Source organism: Sander lucioperca, chromosome 5, assembly GCF_008315115.2.
Source record: "Sander lucioperca isolate FBNREF2018 chromosome 5, SLUC_FBN_1.2, whole genome shotgun sequence".
Classification (NCBI taxonomy): Eukaryota; Metazoa; Chordata; class Actinopteri; order Perciformes; family Percidae; genus Sander; species Sander lucioperca.
The window spans coordinates 12229414-12247865 of NC_050177.1; the positions used below are offsets into that span (position 1 = coordinate 12229414).

An 18452-nucleotide genomic window follows, 5' to 3' on the forward strand; every position below is an offset into this window, starting at 1 on the left:
CTACTTCCGGGTAGACAAATGGCAATTGATTTAAATTTGCGGAGATATGTGAAATCTGCAAACTTGTTTATTTCTGTGGTCATTTTCAGCCGTAACTGTAACGTTTAAAGATAGCCTAGAGTTAAACACGGTGGTCCACTATCTGACGTTTCTGCTGTGCTTATTTTCTGTACTGTGTTGCTTTGCTAGCCTCTCTGATAAACCAAATCTAGTGTTACAAGCAGTAACATGCAAAACAGGTAAATTAGGTCTCCAACCTAATGTTAGTGAAAGTGTTGATGAAAGCATCAAACATGCATTTTAGATGAATGAGATGAGAGTATATCCAGTTGTTCCTCATCCCTGTTTGCTCTGTGCCGTCAAATTGTATGAATGGGACGTACTTTTATGTAGGCTACTTTTAGAGAAAGTGCTGCATATTCTGTCCTCCCCTAACTCTACTCTCCTCTTTTTTCTTGTTGCTCTCTCTTTCTTTAAGAGTAGTGATTGCATACCATTTATGTTCTTGCAGAACCAGGTAGAGACTGAAAGAAAAAGTAAAAAGGAAGAATCTTTGTGGGGCAAAGATGAAGGCATAGTTTTGTGTGACAACTAGTCTGAAAAGCCATGAATAAATGTATGTGGATTATTCAGTAACTGAGACTTTGTGCCTGGAAAGACACATTGCTGTTGTATTTTTCAAATGTTTTTAGCCTTTGAGCACCACAAACCAAATCGTGATCAGCGTCATTTTATTGGGTAGCAGCAAAAGTTTTAGAAATGGATATCTGAAAAGCTGTGCATATAAAACTAAAACTATCTGCAGGGATGGATACCACTATAGATAAGTGGAAGAATGTGTGTTTTTCTGGCAGTCTGAACTGAGCAAAAGATTAATGGGCGATTCTACGAGTGCAGAATGTTTAATTTACAACTGCTTTTAAAACCCTACACAGTCATCTAAGCGGCAAGGCACTAGGCTATATGTTCTCTCTGCAGCTTCTGGTTTCATTAAAAAGTGTCATGCCAAAGTTCAGCTCCATAACATAGTGATCTATTGTGGCTACCTTGACTACATCGTGCAACACCATGCTGCTGTAAAATAACCACTTCTGTGTGTCATATTGTTTATTTTAACTTGTATTCATCTCATTTGATTTTACTACAGTTTAAGTAACTGGGCATGTGCTTATTGTGTGGGTCACTGTTGCATCGATGACATAATGAGCAGAGTTTAAATGATAAATTCAACTTTGAAAGCCAAATCATCGGCCTCTGGCTGCAGTTGTTCTGCCATCTGTTTGCAGCTCACTTCTCTGACTCTGCAGAAAACCAAACACTTCACTCGCTTGGTGAGCTATGTTCCACATGTGCCTTTAGCTAGTTTCCATCCAAATGTTAAATGCATTTCCAGAAAAACTGCAAAAGAAAATGCAAGTATTGCATGTTCCCATCCACTTAATGTAAATGAAGGAGTTGGTTCATCAAAATGCAGTTGCGCTGCAGGTGGCACTTATTCTCCAATCAGGTGGCTTTAAACCACTGCAGGAGAAGATGGCGCAACGAAATGACTTCATTAAAAGAGGGCCACTCAAACCTAAAAAGCAGAACAAAATTGGTGTGGAAAAAATGTGATGGAAATACTGCATTTCTGTTTATTTCATGTTTGAGGAATGTTACAGTTCTTTGTCGGTCCACACAGATCTGATGTTTTCATCTGCTGCAATTTTTCATCACTCCATTGAGCTGAAGCATCAGTTTAATTCACATGCTTTGTGTGCTATGCACAAGTGAATTATTCAATAAGCCTGTTTCCATTGCACTTTATCTCAAATTTCACCTTGATTCAAACTTGAGCAGAAATGCATTTTGTTACTGATTATTACAGCTGCTTTAAAACAAGTTTAAAACACATAATATGATTTTTCTTGGAAAACAACAATCAGCACAGGCCACCAGAATTGCAAGCAAGAGGTGTCCCCCTCCTCATGCACAAACATGTAGTATATGAGCCTCTCTGTGTATTTGTACACACACACAGAGGCTGGTTCTCCTGATGGCATGTCCACTCATACCAAATCTTGGATACTTGTCTGAGGGGCATAGCTGTTAAATGGCAGTGCAGGGCTTGTCATCATCGTCAATAAAGGATCACTGGGTGACTGGCACACATATCTGGGATATTGACCCGCAGTGGCACAGTTACTGCAGGGGCGTATAATGGAGCAGGTGAGAGTGCAGGATTGTGGATTTAGTCGCAGCGGTTTAGTTTCGCTGGAGGGGAGGAAGTCAGTTGGTGGTGGGAGAAATGCAAACCTGTCGCACCTTTTTGAAGTCCGCAATGCTTATCAGAGACTTTTTCAGCTTACAGAACACAGTCAGTCTGACACTATGCAGAGAGGAGAGGAGAGGAGAGGAGAGGAGAGGAGAGAGGAGAGGAGAGGGGAGGAGGAAATCCGTAGTTATGGCACACACACATTGGATGCCGGACAGGGATAATGGTATAATGGTTATGGTAGTGAGAGAGGAGGACGGCTGTGGAGAGATGGTAGTGAAAATGGAGATGGAGTAGTGGAAGGTTGGATGGCACCGGGGGAGCATTTCGGGCATAAGAATTCCTCTGTAGCCTCCCACTGCTGCCAGCTTAGTGATAACATGCATGAGTAGACCTTAGGTGAAAGAAGATGGGAAGATGAGGAGAGAGGGAGGATGGGAAAAGCAGGGCAAAATTGACAGATTGAAGGGAGCAAAGTGATCTGAAAACCTCTCACATGCTCCCTCCCCTCCGTTCCTCACATGGGGGACTGCTAAGGACGTTAGTGTCCATTAAAATTGCAGCACGTTTACATCAAACTAACAGCCTTGTGCTGTCTTTACCTCCTACCTCATCTCACTCTCCTACATAACACAAATACAAACCATAACTCAGTTTATTGACTGATTAAAAGCAATGCTTTCAAATGTAAATTAACATACACTTTAAAGCCTTGCAGTTGTTGCTGATTGCTTACACACTGAAATCAAAAGTATTTCACAATTATCAAAACCTTGCACTCAAGGAGCAAAACGTTGGCCCAGATGTGCACCACTATAAGCACAATGTCAGCTTCACACTGTTTGCGAAACAATACACACAGTGATTTGCAAAACCCTAAACACACTTATTACACATATACACATACACATATTAGACACAGAAGTATATCATGATGTCACTTCCTTGCAATTCCAAAGCACTGACTGTCAAATGACCACACCTATGAGCCAATCTGTGAAACATAGCCATCAGGTGCACAAACACATGAATGTTTAATTGTAGACACACCAATCAGGTTTAAGCACTATAAAAGGATGTAGCAGGTAAGTCTAGTATTTTCTGTACTGTATTTTCAGGGGTTTTTTTTAGATCTTTTGGATACTGGATACAGTATTTTATGTTTGTCTGTTATTTGCTGAGCTAACAGTGTTATGCACACTACTGTAGTAGCTGTATGAAAACTGGGACATGTTGTTGTGATTCTCCATGTTGACATGTTGACTGATTTGGATTTATGGAGAGAAATCAATTATCTTTTCCTCGGTCTGCAGCATTGGTCTTGTGTAGTGTTTGGTGAACTTATTGTATATTTGCACTTTCTCTGTGTACTTCATATACAGTACTCTAGTCACTGAGAAGTAGAATTGCTAAAAGTGTTTTAGGTTAGCAACAGCAGTGTGTAATTGGTTCAAACAGAATTAAGTCATATGGAACGTGTGTTTCATATGGTAACAAAATATGTTTTTTATAAATTAGTGTATAGTTTTTGCAAGAGTGTGGGTTGTGAGATGTGTGGTTGTGCTAATTGGGTGTAGTGTTTTGAAAAACCGGGCCCTGTTTTCAAAATGGTGCTTAAGCAATCAAAAAAAATGTAATATATCCAAGTGACATTGTACAGAATTTCCTCTCATAAACTCCCAGTGACCTGCCTTTTCTGTAAATTAGAACAATCAGAATCCATTTAAGGCTGCAAATGGGAAACCTTTTTACATCACTTGCAGTTATTTTCCTGAGCTGGCCAGCATTGTGTTACTGTAAATGAGGCACAAAGTTGCAAAGTCATGCACACAGTCAAACACACGTGCATGCACACTATTCACCTATCAGCTACTATATTGATGTGCTACCCTACTGTTTAGCTTTTGAATGATTCAACACACTCTATCGCAAGGTCCATTTGCTGTCTCATTCCTTTTGTCAGGGTGGTTTTCTCAATATTCTGCTGATGATCCCTCCCCCTGCCAGGGAGCTGTGGGCTTGATGCCCTCATGCCTATTTACCCTCACCGCCACTTCGGCAGCATCTCTGATGCTCTATGCAGCATCAGAGTTGGCACATAGAGCCTGGAGGAGAGAGATGAAGAGAGACTGTGAATGAAGAATACAAAAGAGTAGAAAGGGAGAAGAATAGGACCAGTGAAGATGAAAAAGGCACACGTGATTCATTGACAAGCTCTGATGAAGGAGGAATGTGTCAAATGAAAGGGAGCACATGAGTAGTCCTGATGGAGGTGATAAGGCCCACTCCAGGTGTATTCTGTGCAAAAATGGCCGAGGTGAATCTTCGCTCTTTAGTTCCAGGGGCTTTTGGCACTGCCTCTGACAGGGCATGAATCTCTGCAGGAGTGGATGGTTACCATTATGGCTCTCTCAATGGTTCAGGCTGGATTGCCTTTTGTACATTATTGCTTTTCATTCGAGAAAATGTTCAAACCTCCAGAGTAAGGTTTTCTGCAGTTGCCATTGGATGAATTGGTCTTATTTTAGTAGAACAAATCCTGCACACCGCTCTGGCTCAGTATCATTTTTAATCATGAATATTTAAATTCTGCTGGATCTCATTCAAAGCATCTCTCTGATTATCTGCCTTGCCAATCAACCTGCCCCTTTGTTAACATAGCAGAGCTGCGATGACCAAGCAGTGCCAGTGGGTCTGATATTTACCTCGGCCTCTGCAGAATGGTTTTATTAACAAATGACAGATGTAATTACAGAAACCAAACCATCATTTTATACAAACTCTGGCAAAATATTCAATGATTCTTCCAGTATCCATGCTCTGTGGTCATGGATTAGCTCTAATCACCACTGTTGTATTATATAATCCACTTCAAAAAGAAGGCTATTATGATTTAAACTGCTATAATCTGATCTCATTTCCTCCACTGTCTCCTCAATTACTTCATCATTTATCTAATTTCTGAATTTCTTCAATCTGCACCGAAATGGAGAGTGTGATACTGACATACAATCAGTTATCATAACTTACCAGAACATTTGGACTATATTTTATATGGACAATACAGCCAAGGAATTGGTGAGTCCCACAACCAAAGAATGGTATCATATGTAAGAGACAAGAATTTGAAATAAGGAAACATTTACTGAGTGTGTCGAAAAGAGGGAAACTGATAAATGCTCTATGCAATTGTGATAGGCACCATTGACTGTGCAATGGTTTCTTTTTTTAATATCTATGATCCCTGTAGGAAAAAGGTTGTTAAAATCTGAATACCTGGGCATAACCACTGTTGCAAAGATCATCATTTATCCAGTTACAGATAGTGAGTTATAGACACTGACATGACAAGCAAAATAATGAGAAGGGTGGCACATACATTTGACTTTTCAAATCTTTGAAGACAAGGATATATTACAGCAACAGTGTACAGTATCAAAGGCACAAGAATACACCTAATGATATCAGAACATAAAAAGCATAAAGATAAACCTGGACCTTGAAGAGGGCTTCACTTGTGGGAGACTAAATAACGTACTGTTGAAGATGGAGGATTTTCAGAATAAAATATTGCAAGAATATTCCCCCTGTTATCCTTTAGGGCAGCAGAATCACTGTATAGTTAATGCTGCATTTAGGGAGAAAGAGAAAGGAGGACAGTAAATGAGTTTGTGCACACTATTAGGCTGGCAGTAATTATTTTGATTAGCATGCTTTTAAGGAACTAAAAAAACAATTAGATAGGCTATTAGCTGAAAGGATATAAACAGTACTGATACTCACCAAACAAAAATACTATGATATTAAAGAAAAAGCAATATAATTCCTGTGAACTGAAAAGATAGGAGAACAATTAACTCAAATTAACCTAACCTCTATCAAAGACATATACTATACAGTATAAAGTGTACACAACTTAGAAGATGATTAAAAAAAAAGTCCAGTCAGGAATTTTACTGAAGAACAATTTCCAGATTTATGTTGTCCAAATGACAATTTACTCCCGTAAGTGAATACCTTTAGGAATAAAAAAATATATGGCGAATAAGAAAAGCAAGATGCCCATGCAGTAATGGGTTTACATGTGAAATCCATATGGAGGAGCTTCTACCAGCTGTTGAATGACATTCAACTGTCGCCAGTGGGAAACACATAGTGATTCTCAGTAATTACTGTGATAAAAAAAGAGGGCAAAGATTGCAGATTGTGCACTGTACAGCCCAATAACATGATTGGATGTAAATGTTTCTCAGTGGCAGATTGCTCATGATTATAGCAGATACAGTATAACTGACTCAAACCAAATACATATCAGATAAGGAGAACTCTTAGTTTGATTGACTATACAAAGAAGATTAAAACTCACAAACAGGCTTTCTTTTCAAATGCTGAGAAAGCAAATCATGTCGCTATCTTTGATAGCGTGGGGTCTTTAATTTAGGGGTTAAAACATTACCTACTTTAATTATCGTAAGGAACTTTGAAATTTGTATACATTATTATCTCTCTCCCTCTTGCTTACACACCAACTGTACATATGTAAGCACACTCTTTCCATAACTTAAATTGTTTTAGTTGCCTAACCTTAACCATATTGTAGAAGCCCTTGCAGAAAGTTTTAAAAAGTCGTAGGCATTGAATGTAATCCAGGATTTTTGCAGGATCATCCAATATCAACAATCTGTGCAGTGATATAGAGTTGCCATGTACTCAGCTGCTCTTCGACCTCATAACACACAACAACAAGATTGCTGCTGGAGTGAAGGCACAGTTATTCTGTTGCTGCTTGGTCCCTGATCTCTGCAATGATGAGTTATGAGGCCATGTCTGAGTGTGATGCAGTAGTATCTCACACCTGGCAGTCTGGGAGGGATCAATAATTGATCTAGACAGTGTGCCACCACCTGCCAGGATCCCTCAGGGTACACATGCGCACACATGTATTACCAGAAAACACAGGCGCACACGTGTCTTTTCCTCCTATTACTGTAATGATCTATACACACCCAACTTGGGTATAAAATGGAGTTGTCACTCAGTCACATCACAGCTGAGCAGATGTCAGACTGTGCTTAACCTCGACAACACTGCTGTACTGGCAGACTACATGGCTGCCTATGAAGTCAAACTGTGCAGACTGTAGATCATCAGTGGATGTGTTAATGCTGGGCTGGTACTGAAACCAGTGCAGACTACTCTATGATATGCCCTATTTTGCAGTAACAACTTGAGAGGTGGAATCTTTTCAAAGATGTGTGCACGTAAGAAAAGGATTTGCTGCACAATTAGAGAACAGTCTACTCTTTTCATAACAACCGTCAACCCTTTTCCTTTCTTTTTCTATTTCATTCAGCCCTACTTTAATTTGCCCCTTAAATCAACTGCCACTGCCTCCATTCTCTCTTCCCCCCAATCTCTAGATGTTTAGTCGTTTATGAGAGAAGGTGGAAAACAGCAGGTGCGAGGCCTGCTCAAAACACCAGAGAAGTGATCCAATTTGGTGTGGGCAGTAAATTGTGTGGACATCTGCGCACTGCACGGCGCGGAGCTGAGCAAAGGGCAGGGTGGATGCATATCTCTGCCTGGTTGTACTGCTGACAGGGCAAAGAAACAGCCAGGAGGGGTGCCAGGCAGGCAGAGCGAGACTGGGGATTGGGACCTGATACACTCTGAGGTTCCGTCTCTATATCTGACTTTAACCAACGTGGATGTTTTCTGCCACGTTGCAGAATGAGCAAGAGGGGAGGGTAATAGAGTGTAGGGAAACGTGAAGAGGAATGAGAGGAGAGAAAAAAAAGTGTGACCTAAAATTCATCCAGTATGTGAGAGATGTGGTAAGTTCGAAAATGAATATAAAAAGCGTTACAAATCTCACCATGACCATCATATAAACCTTCAAGAGTCTCCCTTGATCCATGAAAATGGTCTTCAGACGTTACTTTAATGTGCCTGTCACATACAACTCTGGCTGTAACATAGCAACAACCTTCTTTACCGCAGACTGCTGCAACCCACTGTGAGTAAAGCAGCAACAAGAGCCATGGCTAGTGTGGCTCATACACAGCAGTAACATCACGCAGTCCCTGGCCTGAATCTCTCCTCAGCCCCACAGGCTGCCTCTCCAGGCTAATTTAACAGATTACAAAACTTCCCTTCTATTCCTCTAATTAGCATTAGTGTGCCTTTGACCAAATGGGTCTGGACTCGATCTTAGCCCTCCAATCTTGCAGGCGATAAAGGTCTCCTTCCACAGCAGTGACTTTGGGCATAACTTCATTAACGACTTGGCTGACTTTTTCCAACTCTGCTGGTTCCTGTCTCCCTGAGGAGGTTTGGTCTGAGCTTCCCTGCAGCATTAAGATCATTGATTGGATTCATTAATTATTCTTACAGATTTCTCAGCTGCTAAGTGTTACAGAAAAATGCTTCTGCTTTTTTTATTTTCTCCGTATGTATCCAGTCTGTATTGGATTTGATTAATCATGCTTGTCATCATGATCATCCCCTTACTTGTAACTGTAGACTCATAAACTATTATTTTCATCAGCACAAGCATGGCCGTAATCACTCTGATTTCTGTAGTGATTGTCAACATTATCATTAGCAACATTTTCATCTTCCTCGACTTTTTCATCACTGTAATACTCTTCCTCCTCCCCCTCAGTAATACTATTGCCTCCTCCACATTTATCGCTGTTTGTTTCCCGCCCTCATTTTCTTTATGGTTATGGCCATATGGACATATTCTGGTCTTTTCTGTAATTGCTAGTTTGGATTTAAGAATTCTTGATGAATTCTTAGCTGTGTGAAATGCTGTGTTCCACTCAATAATCAATTTAGCCTCTATAAACTACGGTGGCCGACAGGGGCAAACGCCCTGCAACTTAAGAAAACACAGCAAATAGACAAAACACACACAAACAACTTCATTAATTTGACAACACATGTGCAGCATTCAGCAAACGCACTGCAAATACACACAACACAACCAAATAGATAAACGCACTGCAAATAAAAGACGATGCAAAAAGAAAAGCACGCAAACCCCGAAAAAAGAAGCGATGCAAAAAGAAAAACAACTTCATTAATTTGACAACACATGCGCGGCATTCAGCAAACGCACTGCAAATACACACAACACAACCAAATACATAAACGCACTGCAAATACACACAACACAACCAAATACATAAACGCACTGCAAATACACACAACACAACCAAATACATAAACGCACTGCAAATACACACAACACAACCAAATACATAAACGCACTGCAAATACACACAACACAACCAAATACATAAACGCACTGCAAATACACACAACACAACCAAATAGATAAACGCGCTGCAAATATGAAACGATGCAAAAAGAAAAGCACACAAACCCAGAAAACAAATGCAACAAAAAAACGCTGCATCCAGATTACACAACAGAAGTTCTCCAGACCTCTAGAGGGAGCAGCTAAGAGGAACAGCTGCATTTTCGACTGTTATTAACCGATATTAAATTAATATTATTATTATTATTATTAATAACATAATATATTATTAATATACAGTCTATGCTGCCATCTCATGCCCTCCCGGCTGGTGCTGTCCCCGAGCTTCGGCTTTTCAAAATAAAAGCTTGCGTCTGGTCCGCTATGTGTTTGTACTTTGGTGTGTTGGATGTTTGTGAACTAAACAGTACGGCAATCATACTAATGAATACAATAACTTTTTCAGCAGATGTCTTACTTACAACACGTTGGAGTTAGCAAAGCAGTTTTGTGTTTATATGTGCGAGCTGGATTTATTCAGTTTGATAAATCCCACGGTAAATTGGCTGGTTTACTAACAGGGAGGGATTATACATCCTGTCTGTTTTTGTATTTCAAGAGCGAATTGCTCCACAATATGAATACAGATTGATCACTTATTTTGTTGGTAACCGTTGTTGTATAATCACAATATTACACTTGAGGAGGCCTACACTTCAGTAATTTCGGACCTCGAAATTAAACCCTCTCATGTGGCTTAAACAAACGTCAACGTTAAACGCTGATGCAGTTTTAAATGTTTTATCACCACGAGTTTACAGACGTCTCTGCTGATTGAGTATCACCTGTGACCTGAGCCGAGACACACCCACCAAACCAGAGAAAACATATCTCAAACATAGATTTAATATTTACAGTCTATGCAGTTGGTCTCTCTCTCTCTCTCTCTCTCTCTCTCTCTCTCTCTCTCTCTCTCTCTCTCTCTCTCTCTCTCTCTCTCTCTCTCTCTCTCTCTCTCTCTCTCTCTCTTCCTCCCTCCCTCTCTCCCCGTGGGGCGAAAATGAAGCTGTTCCTCTAGCTGCTCCCTCTAGAGGTCTGGAGAACTTCCGTTGTGTAATCTGGATGCAGCGTTTTTTTGTTGCATTTGTTTTCTGGGTTTGTGTGCTTTTCTTTTTGCATCGTTTCATATTTGCAGCGCGTTTATGTATTTGTTTGTGTTGTGTGTATTTGCAGTGCGTTTATGTATTTGGTTGTGTTGTGTGTATTTGCAGTGCGTTTGCTGAATGCCGCACATGTGTTGTCAAATTAATGAAGTTGTTTTTCTTTTTGCATCGCTTCTTTTTTCGGGGTTTGCGTGCTTTTCTTTTTGCATCGTTTTTTATTTGCAGTGCGTTTATGTATTTGGTTGTGTTGTGTGTATTTGCAGTGCGTTTGCTGAATGCTGCACATGTGTTGTCAAATTAATGAAGTTGTTTTCTTAATTTGCTTGTGTTTTGTCTATTTGCGTGTGTTTTCTTAAGTTGCAGGGCGTTTGCCCCTGTCGGCCACCGTAATAAACCAAGCTAGATTAAGTAAATTTGGTAAGTCTGAGTCGGTCCTCATTGGGCGACAAACTGTACACTGCAGACACTATACTGCAGAAACCAACGTGCATCCCATTTAAATGAGTATAGCTGTGACTGCTTGTGTATACATTGGATAAGATGTTGCTCTCACAATTCATTTCACACTTCGTTAGCAAGTGAAATTGTTGGCTGGATATACAGTATGGAAGGGAAGATCAATATATTACAGCCAGGTATTAGTGGTGCAATCCAATACAAGCGCTGCCGTTCGACAGATTGTGTAAACACAATTACAAAAACATGATACAGAGGTGCATGGTTATGCATCATAGCACACAAACACAAATCAGACCCAACATATACATACACGTGCCGGTGTTTGCACACACACATTCATGTATAAGTAGCCTTGGAAATGAAGAGCACCCAGAAATTCAAACACACAAACTCCTCTTTGTTGGGCTCCACATTCACTCAGTGATTTAAATGGAGTAAATCATCATTGTGTTGAGGAAGAAGATTGATGGCCAGTCTCCATGGTTTGGCCACCCTTTCTATTTAGAGCGACAGGTCAGTCGGCCAGTTAAGGAGTTGACCTCTATTGTGGCCATCTGACATCTCTATTCATCATCACACAGTCTGCATCCTGCTGCTGCAGTCTCAAGGCACAGACTGCTTTGTGTAGCACTTTGTGGACATGTTGCAGCAAATGTGGGGAAAAAGGTGTATGTCCACGTAGGGTTGGCTGTATGTTATAATAGAGTTATAGTGTGATGCATCTTAGGCCATTGTAGGAACTGATGCAGGACTGCTTTGTGGCAATATTGAATTTTTATGATTTTCTGCATCAGTGTGTTGAAGTTCCATTTATTCGTGTCCTGGAGACCTGTCCTGGCCCTCTTTAACAGCTCAAACACATACCCAACAATGTTTTATCTTGTTAATACTTCACACAAATTTTATGAGAATTGTTGATGAAAATGATTTTGAACTGTTGACATATTTTAGAAGTCTGCTACAATAAACTTCTCAGAAACCCCAGCTCGTAGGTTAAAGAGCCCCTATTATACTAATTTTCAGCGTTATATTTGTACTCTTGGGTCTGTCTGTCTGTCTGAGCTCTTAGCCCACCTTCCTGAAAAGCCCAGTCTGCTTTGATTGGTCAACTGGCCCACTCTGTTGTGATTGCGCCTACAATTTTTATTTTTACTACGGTTTCTCAATCAATGACATCATTAATTGAGGAATTTCAAACAGGAATGTGGGCAAGCCATTTTAGGCAGTTGAGAAAAAGTGCTGTCTGTGGGAGAGAAAGCTCATTTGGAGTGAAGTTGTGTTTTTTATTCTTTATACATCTATTACACACACAAACAACTATATAACACACTAAAAGATGAGGACAATCCAAAAAAAACATTATAGGGACTCTTTAAATACAATGTTTGTTTTTTATCCCAGTACTTTTAAAGGTCCCATGGCATGAAAATTTCACTTTATGAGGTTTTTTAACATTAATGTGAGTTCCCCCAGCCTGCCTATGGTCCCCCAGCGCCTAGAAATGGCGATAGATGTAAACCAAGCTCTGCCTTTGAGAAAATGAAAGCTCAGATGGGCTGATCTGGAATCTCCTCCTTATGACCTCATAAGGGGAAAGGTTAACTCCCCTTTCTCTGCTTTGCCCCCCCAGAGAATTTGGCCCTCCCATGAGAAAGAGAGAGACATCATGGCTTGCAAACAAGCGAAGCATGGCAGTTGGTCAAGGCCACACCCCCACCCTCCACCTTGCCCCCCCCTCCTCCTCAATATCTACAGACACAGAGATGGCACATCCTAAGTAAAGCTCATTGTGGGACTGGCTCTAGTGGCTGTAATTCTGGCTGAATTTCGGGAAAGAGACTTCAGATACAGTATTAGGGGACCACTAAGGTCTATATAAAGAGACTTCAGATACAGTATTAGGAGACCACTAAGGCCTATATAAAAGAGACTTCAGATACAGTATTAGGGGACCACTAAGGTCTATATAAAGAGACTTCAGATACAGTATTAGGGGACCACTAAGGTCTATATAAAGAGACTTCAGATACAGTATTAGGGGACCACTAAGGCCTATATAAAAGAGACTTCAGATACAGTATTAGGGGACCACTAAGGCCTATATAAAAGAGACTTCAGATACAGTATTAGGGGACCACTAAGGCCTATATAAAGAGACTTCAGATACAGTATTAGGGGACCACTAAGGTCTATATAAATAAGACTTCAGATACAGTATTAGGGGACCACTAAGGTCTATATAAAAGAGACTTCAGATACAGTATTAGGGGACCACTAAGGTCTATATAAATAAGACTTCAGATACAGTATTAGGGGACCACTAAGGCCTATATAAAAGCATCCAAAAAGCAGCATGTCATAGGACCTTTAAGCAGCACTACCCCTCTTAAATCCCAAGTAAGTCTATTATTGACCCAAAACATTAGTAACTCAGTAACAACATACAAAACATAAAAACTTTCCATATTTGTCAAAATAATAATGCTTTATGGTTTATTGTGTCACCTTCATCAAATGTATAAGCCTAATGTGTGCACAAAAAAACATATTTCTCAAGGTAAATGTAATGTATATTTCCTAGTTAACATAAGCAGTAGAAAACTAGTTTAAGTACAATGAGTTTGGTGGTACATGGTGGCCAAATTACTTCTTCAAACTGGCCTTTTGGAAAAGTTAAGCCCTGTGATTCTATAGAATATATATTTATGTAAGAATACTGTCAGGAAAACTTAGCCAAGTATAGAAATCCTCTACAGACAAGAATGAACAAGAGAGACGCAGAGAAACCCCTAGTGTTTCTCAGACAGTAATAGGTTGGTAAATGTTAACAATTTTCCATTTAACCTAGGCATCGCTTTCTTAGAGCATAGGACTCCTCTTGGCTTTTGATAATAAGGCGTATGTATAGAAGCTAAGGAGTCATTTAAGTGTTACAAGTTTTAATTAAAAAGGTATGCTGTGAAGTATAATGATTTATTTCATGACAGCGAGGAATGGCTTTTTTTTATCTGAAAAAAGAAACAACATGGTGAGAGATCCGGGTGTTGAGTCTCCTGTCTGGCCTCTCGCTGCCCCGTGTCTCTCATAAACAGGCAGGACATTTCCCATCTGCAGGTCCGGCCTTGTACCACAGTCATGTTTCTGACGCTTCATTTTCTGTCATCTGGTTCGGCCCGAGTCTTATTTCAAGGTGAGCGCTTCCCCTCGGCCCCTAACAAGAGAGAGGGAGAGGGAAAAAGTGAGAGGGAGAATCCTCCAAGGTCACTTTTGGTGTCTCTCCGTTAGAGTTGGTGAGCTCCTGACAAGGCAGAGACAGTTTCAATTTCTCACCGACTGTCAAGAGCTCCCTGTTTTTTAAACACATGTGAGACTGATATAAGCAGAGGAAGATGTTCCCTGACTTTTTGGTGTTATCTGAGGGGCATTCTTTTCTCCGGCCTTATCTCACTGTCAGTAATGGGCCTTCAGTGATTCTGTCAGATAGCTGCTGCAGATGGACTAGGAGGCTTGGTTAGGCAGGCAGATAGAGCAAAGCTTTCCCAGATACTGTAGATCTAGACCTGGCTGTTTTTCCACGTTTCTGCCCCTCGGTGATTGGTAAATCCCATTGAATGGCAGTTTGACGGATGCTGCACCTTTCACCACCTTGTGGTGCCTAAAGTGTTGCACGGTGAACTTTCTTTGACCACCTCCTCAATCATAAGTACAGTAAAAGTCATCTTCTTCTTCCAGGTGTGATGAAGACAAAGGTCAGAGAGCTTTGATGTGACATATCAACTCACTTAGGGGAAGGATGAAATGTCAAAACAGTTTTCAAAGGCTTTGACGCTAAAGGGAAATGCAAACTTCAAAGAAAGTAAGCTGTGTGTGTGCCTATGTGTGTGCAAGAGTGCCCTCAACAATATTGGCCTCCTGTTGACAAGTTAATGATAATACGATATAATAAGTTAATTGCCTGGAGAGCATATTAGAGACAAAACCCCCAAAAGTAGCTTATCCTCCTTGAAGGCATTCAGTTAACTTTACAACTCTTCACTTTGCTTCACTATGATCGAATTAATGTTTGGGGAATAGAGGAGAAAAAGCAGAGGGGAGGAGTGGAAGGGCTGATAAGAGAGTTAAAAAGCAGTGGCGGCGGGGAATGAGAGAGTAGTAGCAATAGGCTAGACTCCTGCTGTCTCCTCTTTGGGGAGATCCTCACTAGTGCTGTCCCTATAGTGGAAGGAGAGGCTCAGCCTGGGGTCTTTGAAGTACTGCTCACTTATTACAGGGACTGGTTTGTCCTTTGTGCTGCCATTATACAATCAACGCAGCATATCTGCAGACAACTCCCATCTCTCAAACGAATACAATTCTAGGCCGGCCATGCAGAACGGAGAAAGATTCCCCACAACATCACTGAAGCCCAACGCAGCACTTTTGTATTTCCAAATGTTTGGCTTACCACTCGAGAGACACAGATCCAGTTCTTAATCATAACGCTTGTTATACAAACGCTTTGGAGTACGCTTTACTCTTGCTTTGGATGAGATTGGTTCATCACTAACATTTAACTTGATCTCCATTTCCTAATATGTAAATTACCAGCTGTTGCAAGAGGAAACAGAATGCAACATGAAGAAGATCATGCTATGTTGGTGTTAACCCTTCTTCAGCTCTGAAACTGCAGCTGCCATCTGTGTGTGTGTGTGTGTGTGTGTGTGTGTGTGTGTGTGTGTGTGTGTGTGTGTGTGTGTGTGTGTTAACTCATATGTCTACTACAGTGTTTTCATTCAGCAAGAGCAATGCAAATAAGGTTGGCATATGCGTATTTACAATATTAGCAAAAAATCTGCTCTCTATTTTTTTCATTGACCGATTAATCAATTAAATGTCAACATTTCCACAACTTCTCAGAGCCCAAGGGAAAGTCTTTAAGTACCTTTTTTTATATATAAAACCCAAAAATATTTAATTAACTATCATTTATGACAAATTAAGACAGCAAATCCTCACATTTGAGTAGCTGGATCCAAAACTTCTCTTGTCATTTCTGCTTGAGAATTAGCTGAGCTGTAACGATCAATGGATCATCAAAATATTAAATGATGAATTTTCTGCCAACTGACTTCCGACCAATTCTTTGTGAAGCTTATAATGTTTGTTTTTTGCCAAAGTGTCGAGAGGAGTTGATAATGGTCATTTTCCAAGGCTGTAAATTGTAGGGTTGGTGTACTGGGTTGAATTAGAGAGGTCTGATATTCTGCCAAACTTAATTATAAAACTCTAGAAAGTTTCGGCTAGAAAGGCAGAATGCCAGTAGTGTTGAAGTTAACCTTTAGCTCATGCACTGTTGGGGTCTTCTAGACCTGGCTGTTTTTCCACGTGTTTCTGCCCTCAGTGATTGGTAAATCCTATTGAATGGCAGTTTGACAGACACCACACCTCTGCAAACAGGTGGTGCCTGGAGTGTTGCACGGTGAACTTTCTTTGACCACCTCTTCAATCAAAAGTACAGTAAAAGGCATCTTCTTCTTCCAGGTGCGATGAAGACATATGTCAGAGAGCTTTGATGTGACATATCATGGACATCTTCATATGTTCATTGTTTGGTGGAACAATTCACTAAGGGGAAGGATGAAATGTCAAAATTGTTTTCAAAAACTTTGACGCTAAAGGGAAATGCAAACTTCAAAGACAGCAAACTGTGTGCATGTGTGCAAGATTGCCCTCAACAATATTGGCCTCCTGTTGACAAATGAATGATAAAGATATAATAAGTTAATTGCCTGGTGAGCATATGAACTATGAACTAGTCCTCCAGAGTCATACAGCTGTTAATCTAAAATGGAAGTCTCCAGCAAGCAGTGTCTGATATTTGATGTGTAGGCGTTTGATCATCAACTTGCCCTTTCTGCTGATTTTATAGAAGAACATTATATTTTTGTACAATAAAAGGTGATATTTGTAATATAACATTGTGTCTAGATTGTACTTACCTTTTAAGTTGTTTGGAACCTGCTTTCAGTTTCTGTGGCTACACAACTTTTAGTACGAGTGACACAATCTCAACCCAAACTGAACATTATAACCCTCACAAAGACTGCATTTATTGCAGGGCTGTTGTATTGGATTGCATTAGATTGTACAGGTGTAGCACTAAACTCTGTTTAAAATGAAAACTATAGTCTTTGTTTTAAATATGTGAGGCCAAATAGTAGATATATAACAACAGGGATCCATGTGATAAAAAGCAGGTCTGGAAATATTCAAAATTCAGAATACCAGAAGTACGTTCAATAATGCACTTAGATAGTTTGCTCTCTCTCTCTCTCTCTATCTCTCTGTGTGTCTCTCTCTCTCTCTCTCTCTCTCTCTCTCTCTCTCTCTCTCTGTTATGTGCAAGGTCAGTGGGTTCTGTCGTCGTCACTTTCTCCTCAGAGCTGCAGGCTGCGACAGAGAGCCGGCTTATATAGACTATAGAGAGAGCCTTCACAGACACTAAACCTGTGCCAGCCGTGGAGCAGTGGCATGCTTGTTTTGCGTAATAACTGACTGATAAAGGCCGCCTGGTTGTGTGAAAGCTCGGAAACATGCCCACAACATAAAGGGAGTCACTTTACTTAGAGCCTATTTATTTTCCAGCTGACGTGGGAGCGCACAGGCTGGACTGTTGGTTGGGCATCGCTGTGTGTGTGCCGGGGAGGAGAGGAAAGAAGCCGAGTTGACCTGCTGGGATTTTAAGACATCTAGGCTACGTTATTTTGTCCAATCTGGCAGGACTCCAGACTCCGGTTGTCTCATCTGTGGACAGACTACACACTCAGAGCAATGACTGTACTGAATTGTCCACCGGCTCTCTGTAATTTCTCCAGCGAAGCCAGCCCCACCACCACCCGCCCTTAAAATAAAGCTGCTCTAAACAAGTCAGCACCATCACCGTTGTCTAACAGCTGGGATTTACACTTTACAATGTCTTGAGACGCGACGGGGAAGCTACAAAGATGATGACAGTGAGTATCGGCTCCTTTCAATGGCACTGATGTAGCATCCAGGCTACTTTTAGCTCGTTTCCCACCGGGTAGGGTTGACTAATGCACACAGTGACTTTCATTTTGGCCGTTAATGGTGGGAGGGGGTCAGTCTGGTCTCAGCTGTAGTGTCATCTTCCGATTGATAGAGTGATATTGGGCGTTTCTGTCACCGCTGTTGCCGGGGGGATATCATGTTCCTCCTGGGACTTTTTGGCAACATTACATCATATGAGTAGCCAATGAATGAGAAATTGAAGAAACGCACGCGTATTATCCAAATGCGTATCGCCTGAAATGTG

General features: G+C 40.7%; 1 protein-coding gene across 2 annotated transcripts in view; it reads left to right on the forward strand.

Moving 5' to 3' along the window:
- Window positions 1-18452, forward strand: part of schip1 (schwannomin interacting protein 1) — a 228776-nt gene that overhangs the window by 165955 nt on the left and 44369 nt on the right. The window contains exon 1 of one of the 2 annotated variants that reach the window (XM_031301050.2): window positions 17598-18132. The exons of the other annotated variant lie outside the window; for it this stretch is intronic. Coding sequence (XP_031156910.1) covers window positions 18124-18132 — 9 coding nt within the window. The 5' untranslated portion in view covers window positions 17598-18123. Of the gene's footprint in view, window positions 1-17597; window positions 18133-18452 lie in introns of those variants that run through there. 2 annotated transcript variants of the gene reach the window in all.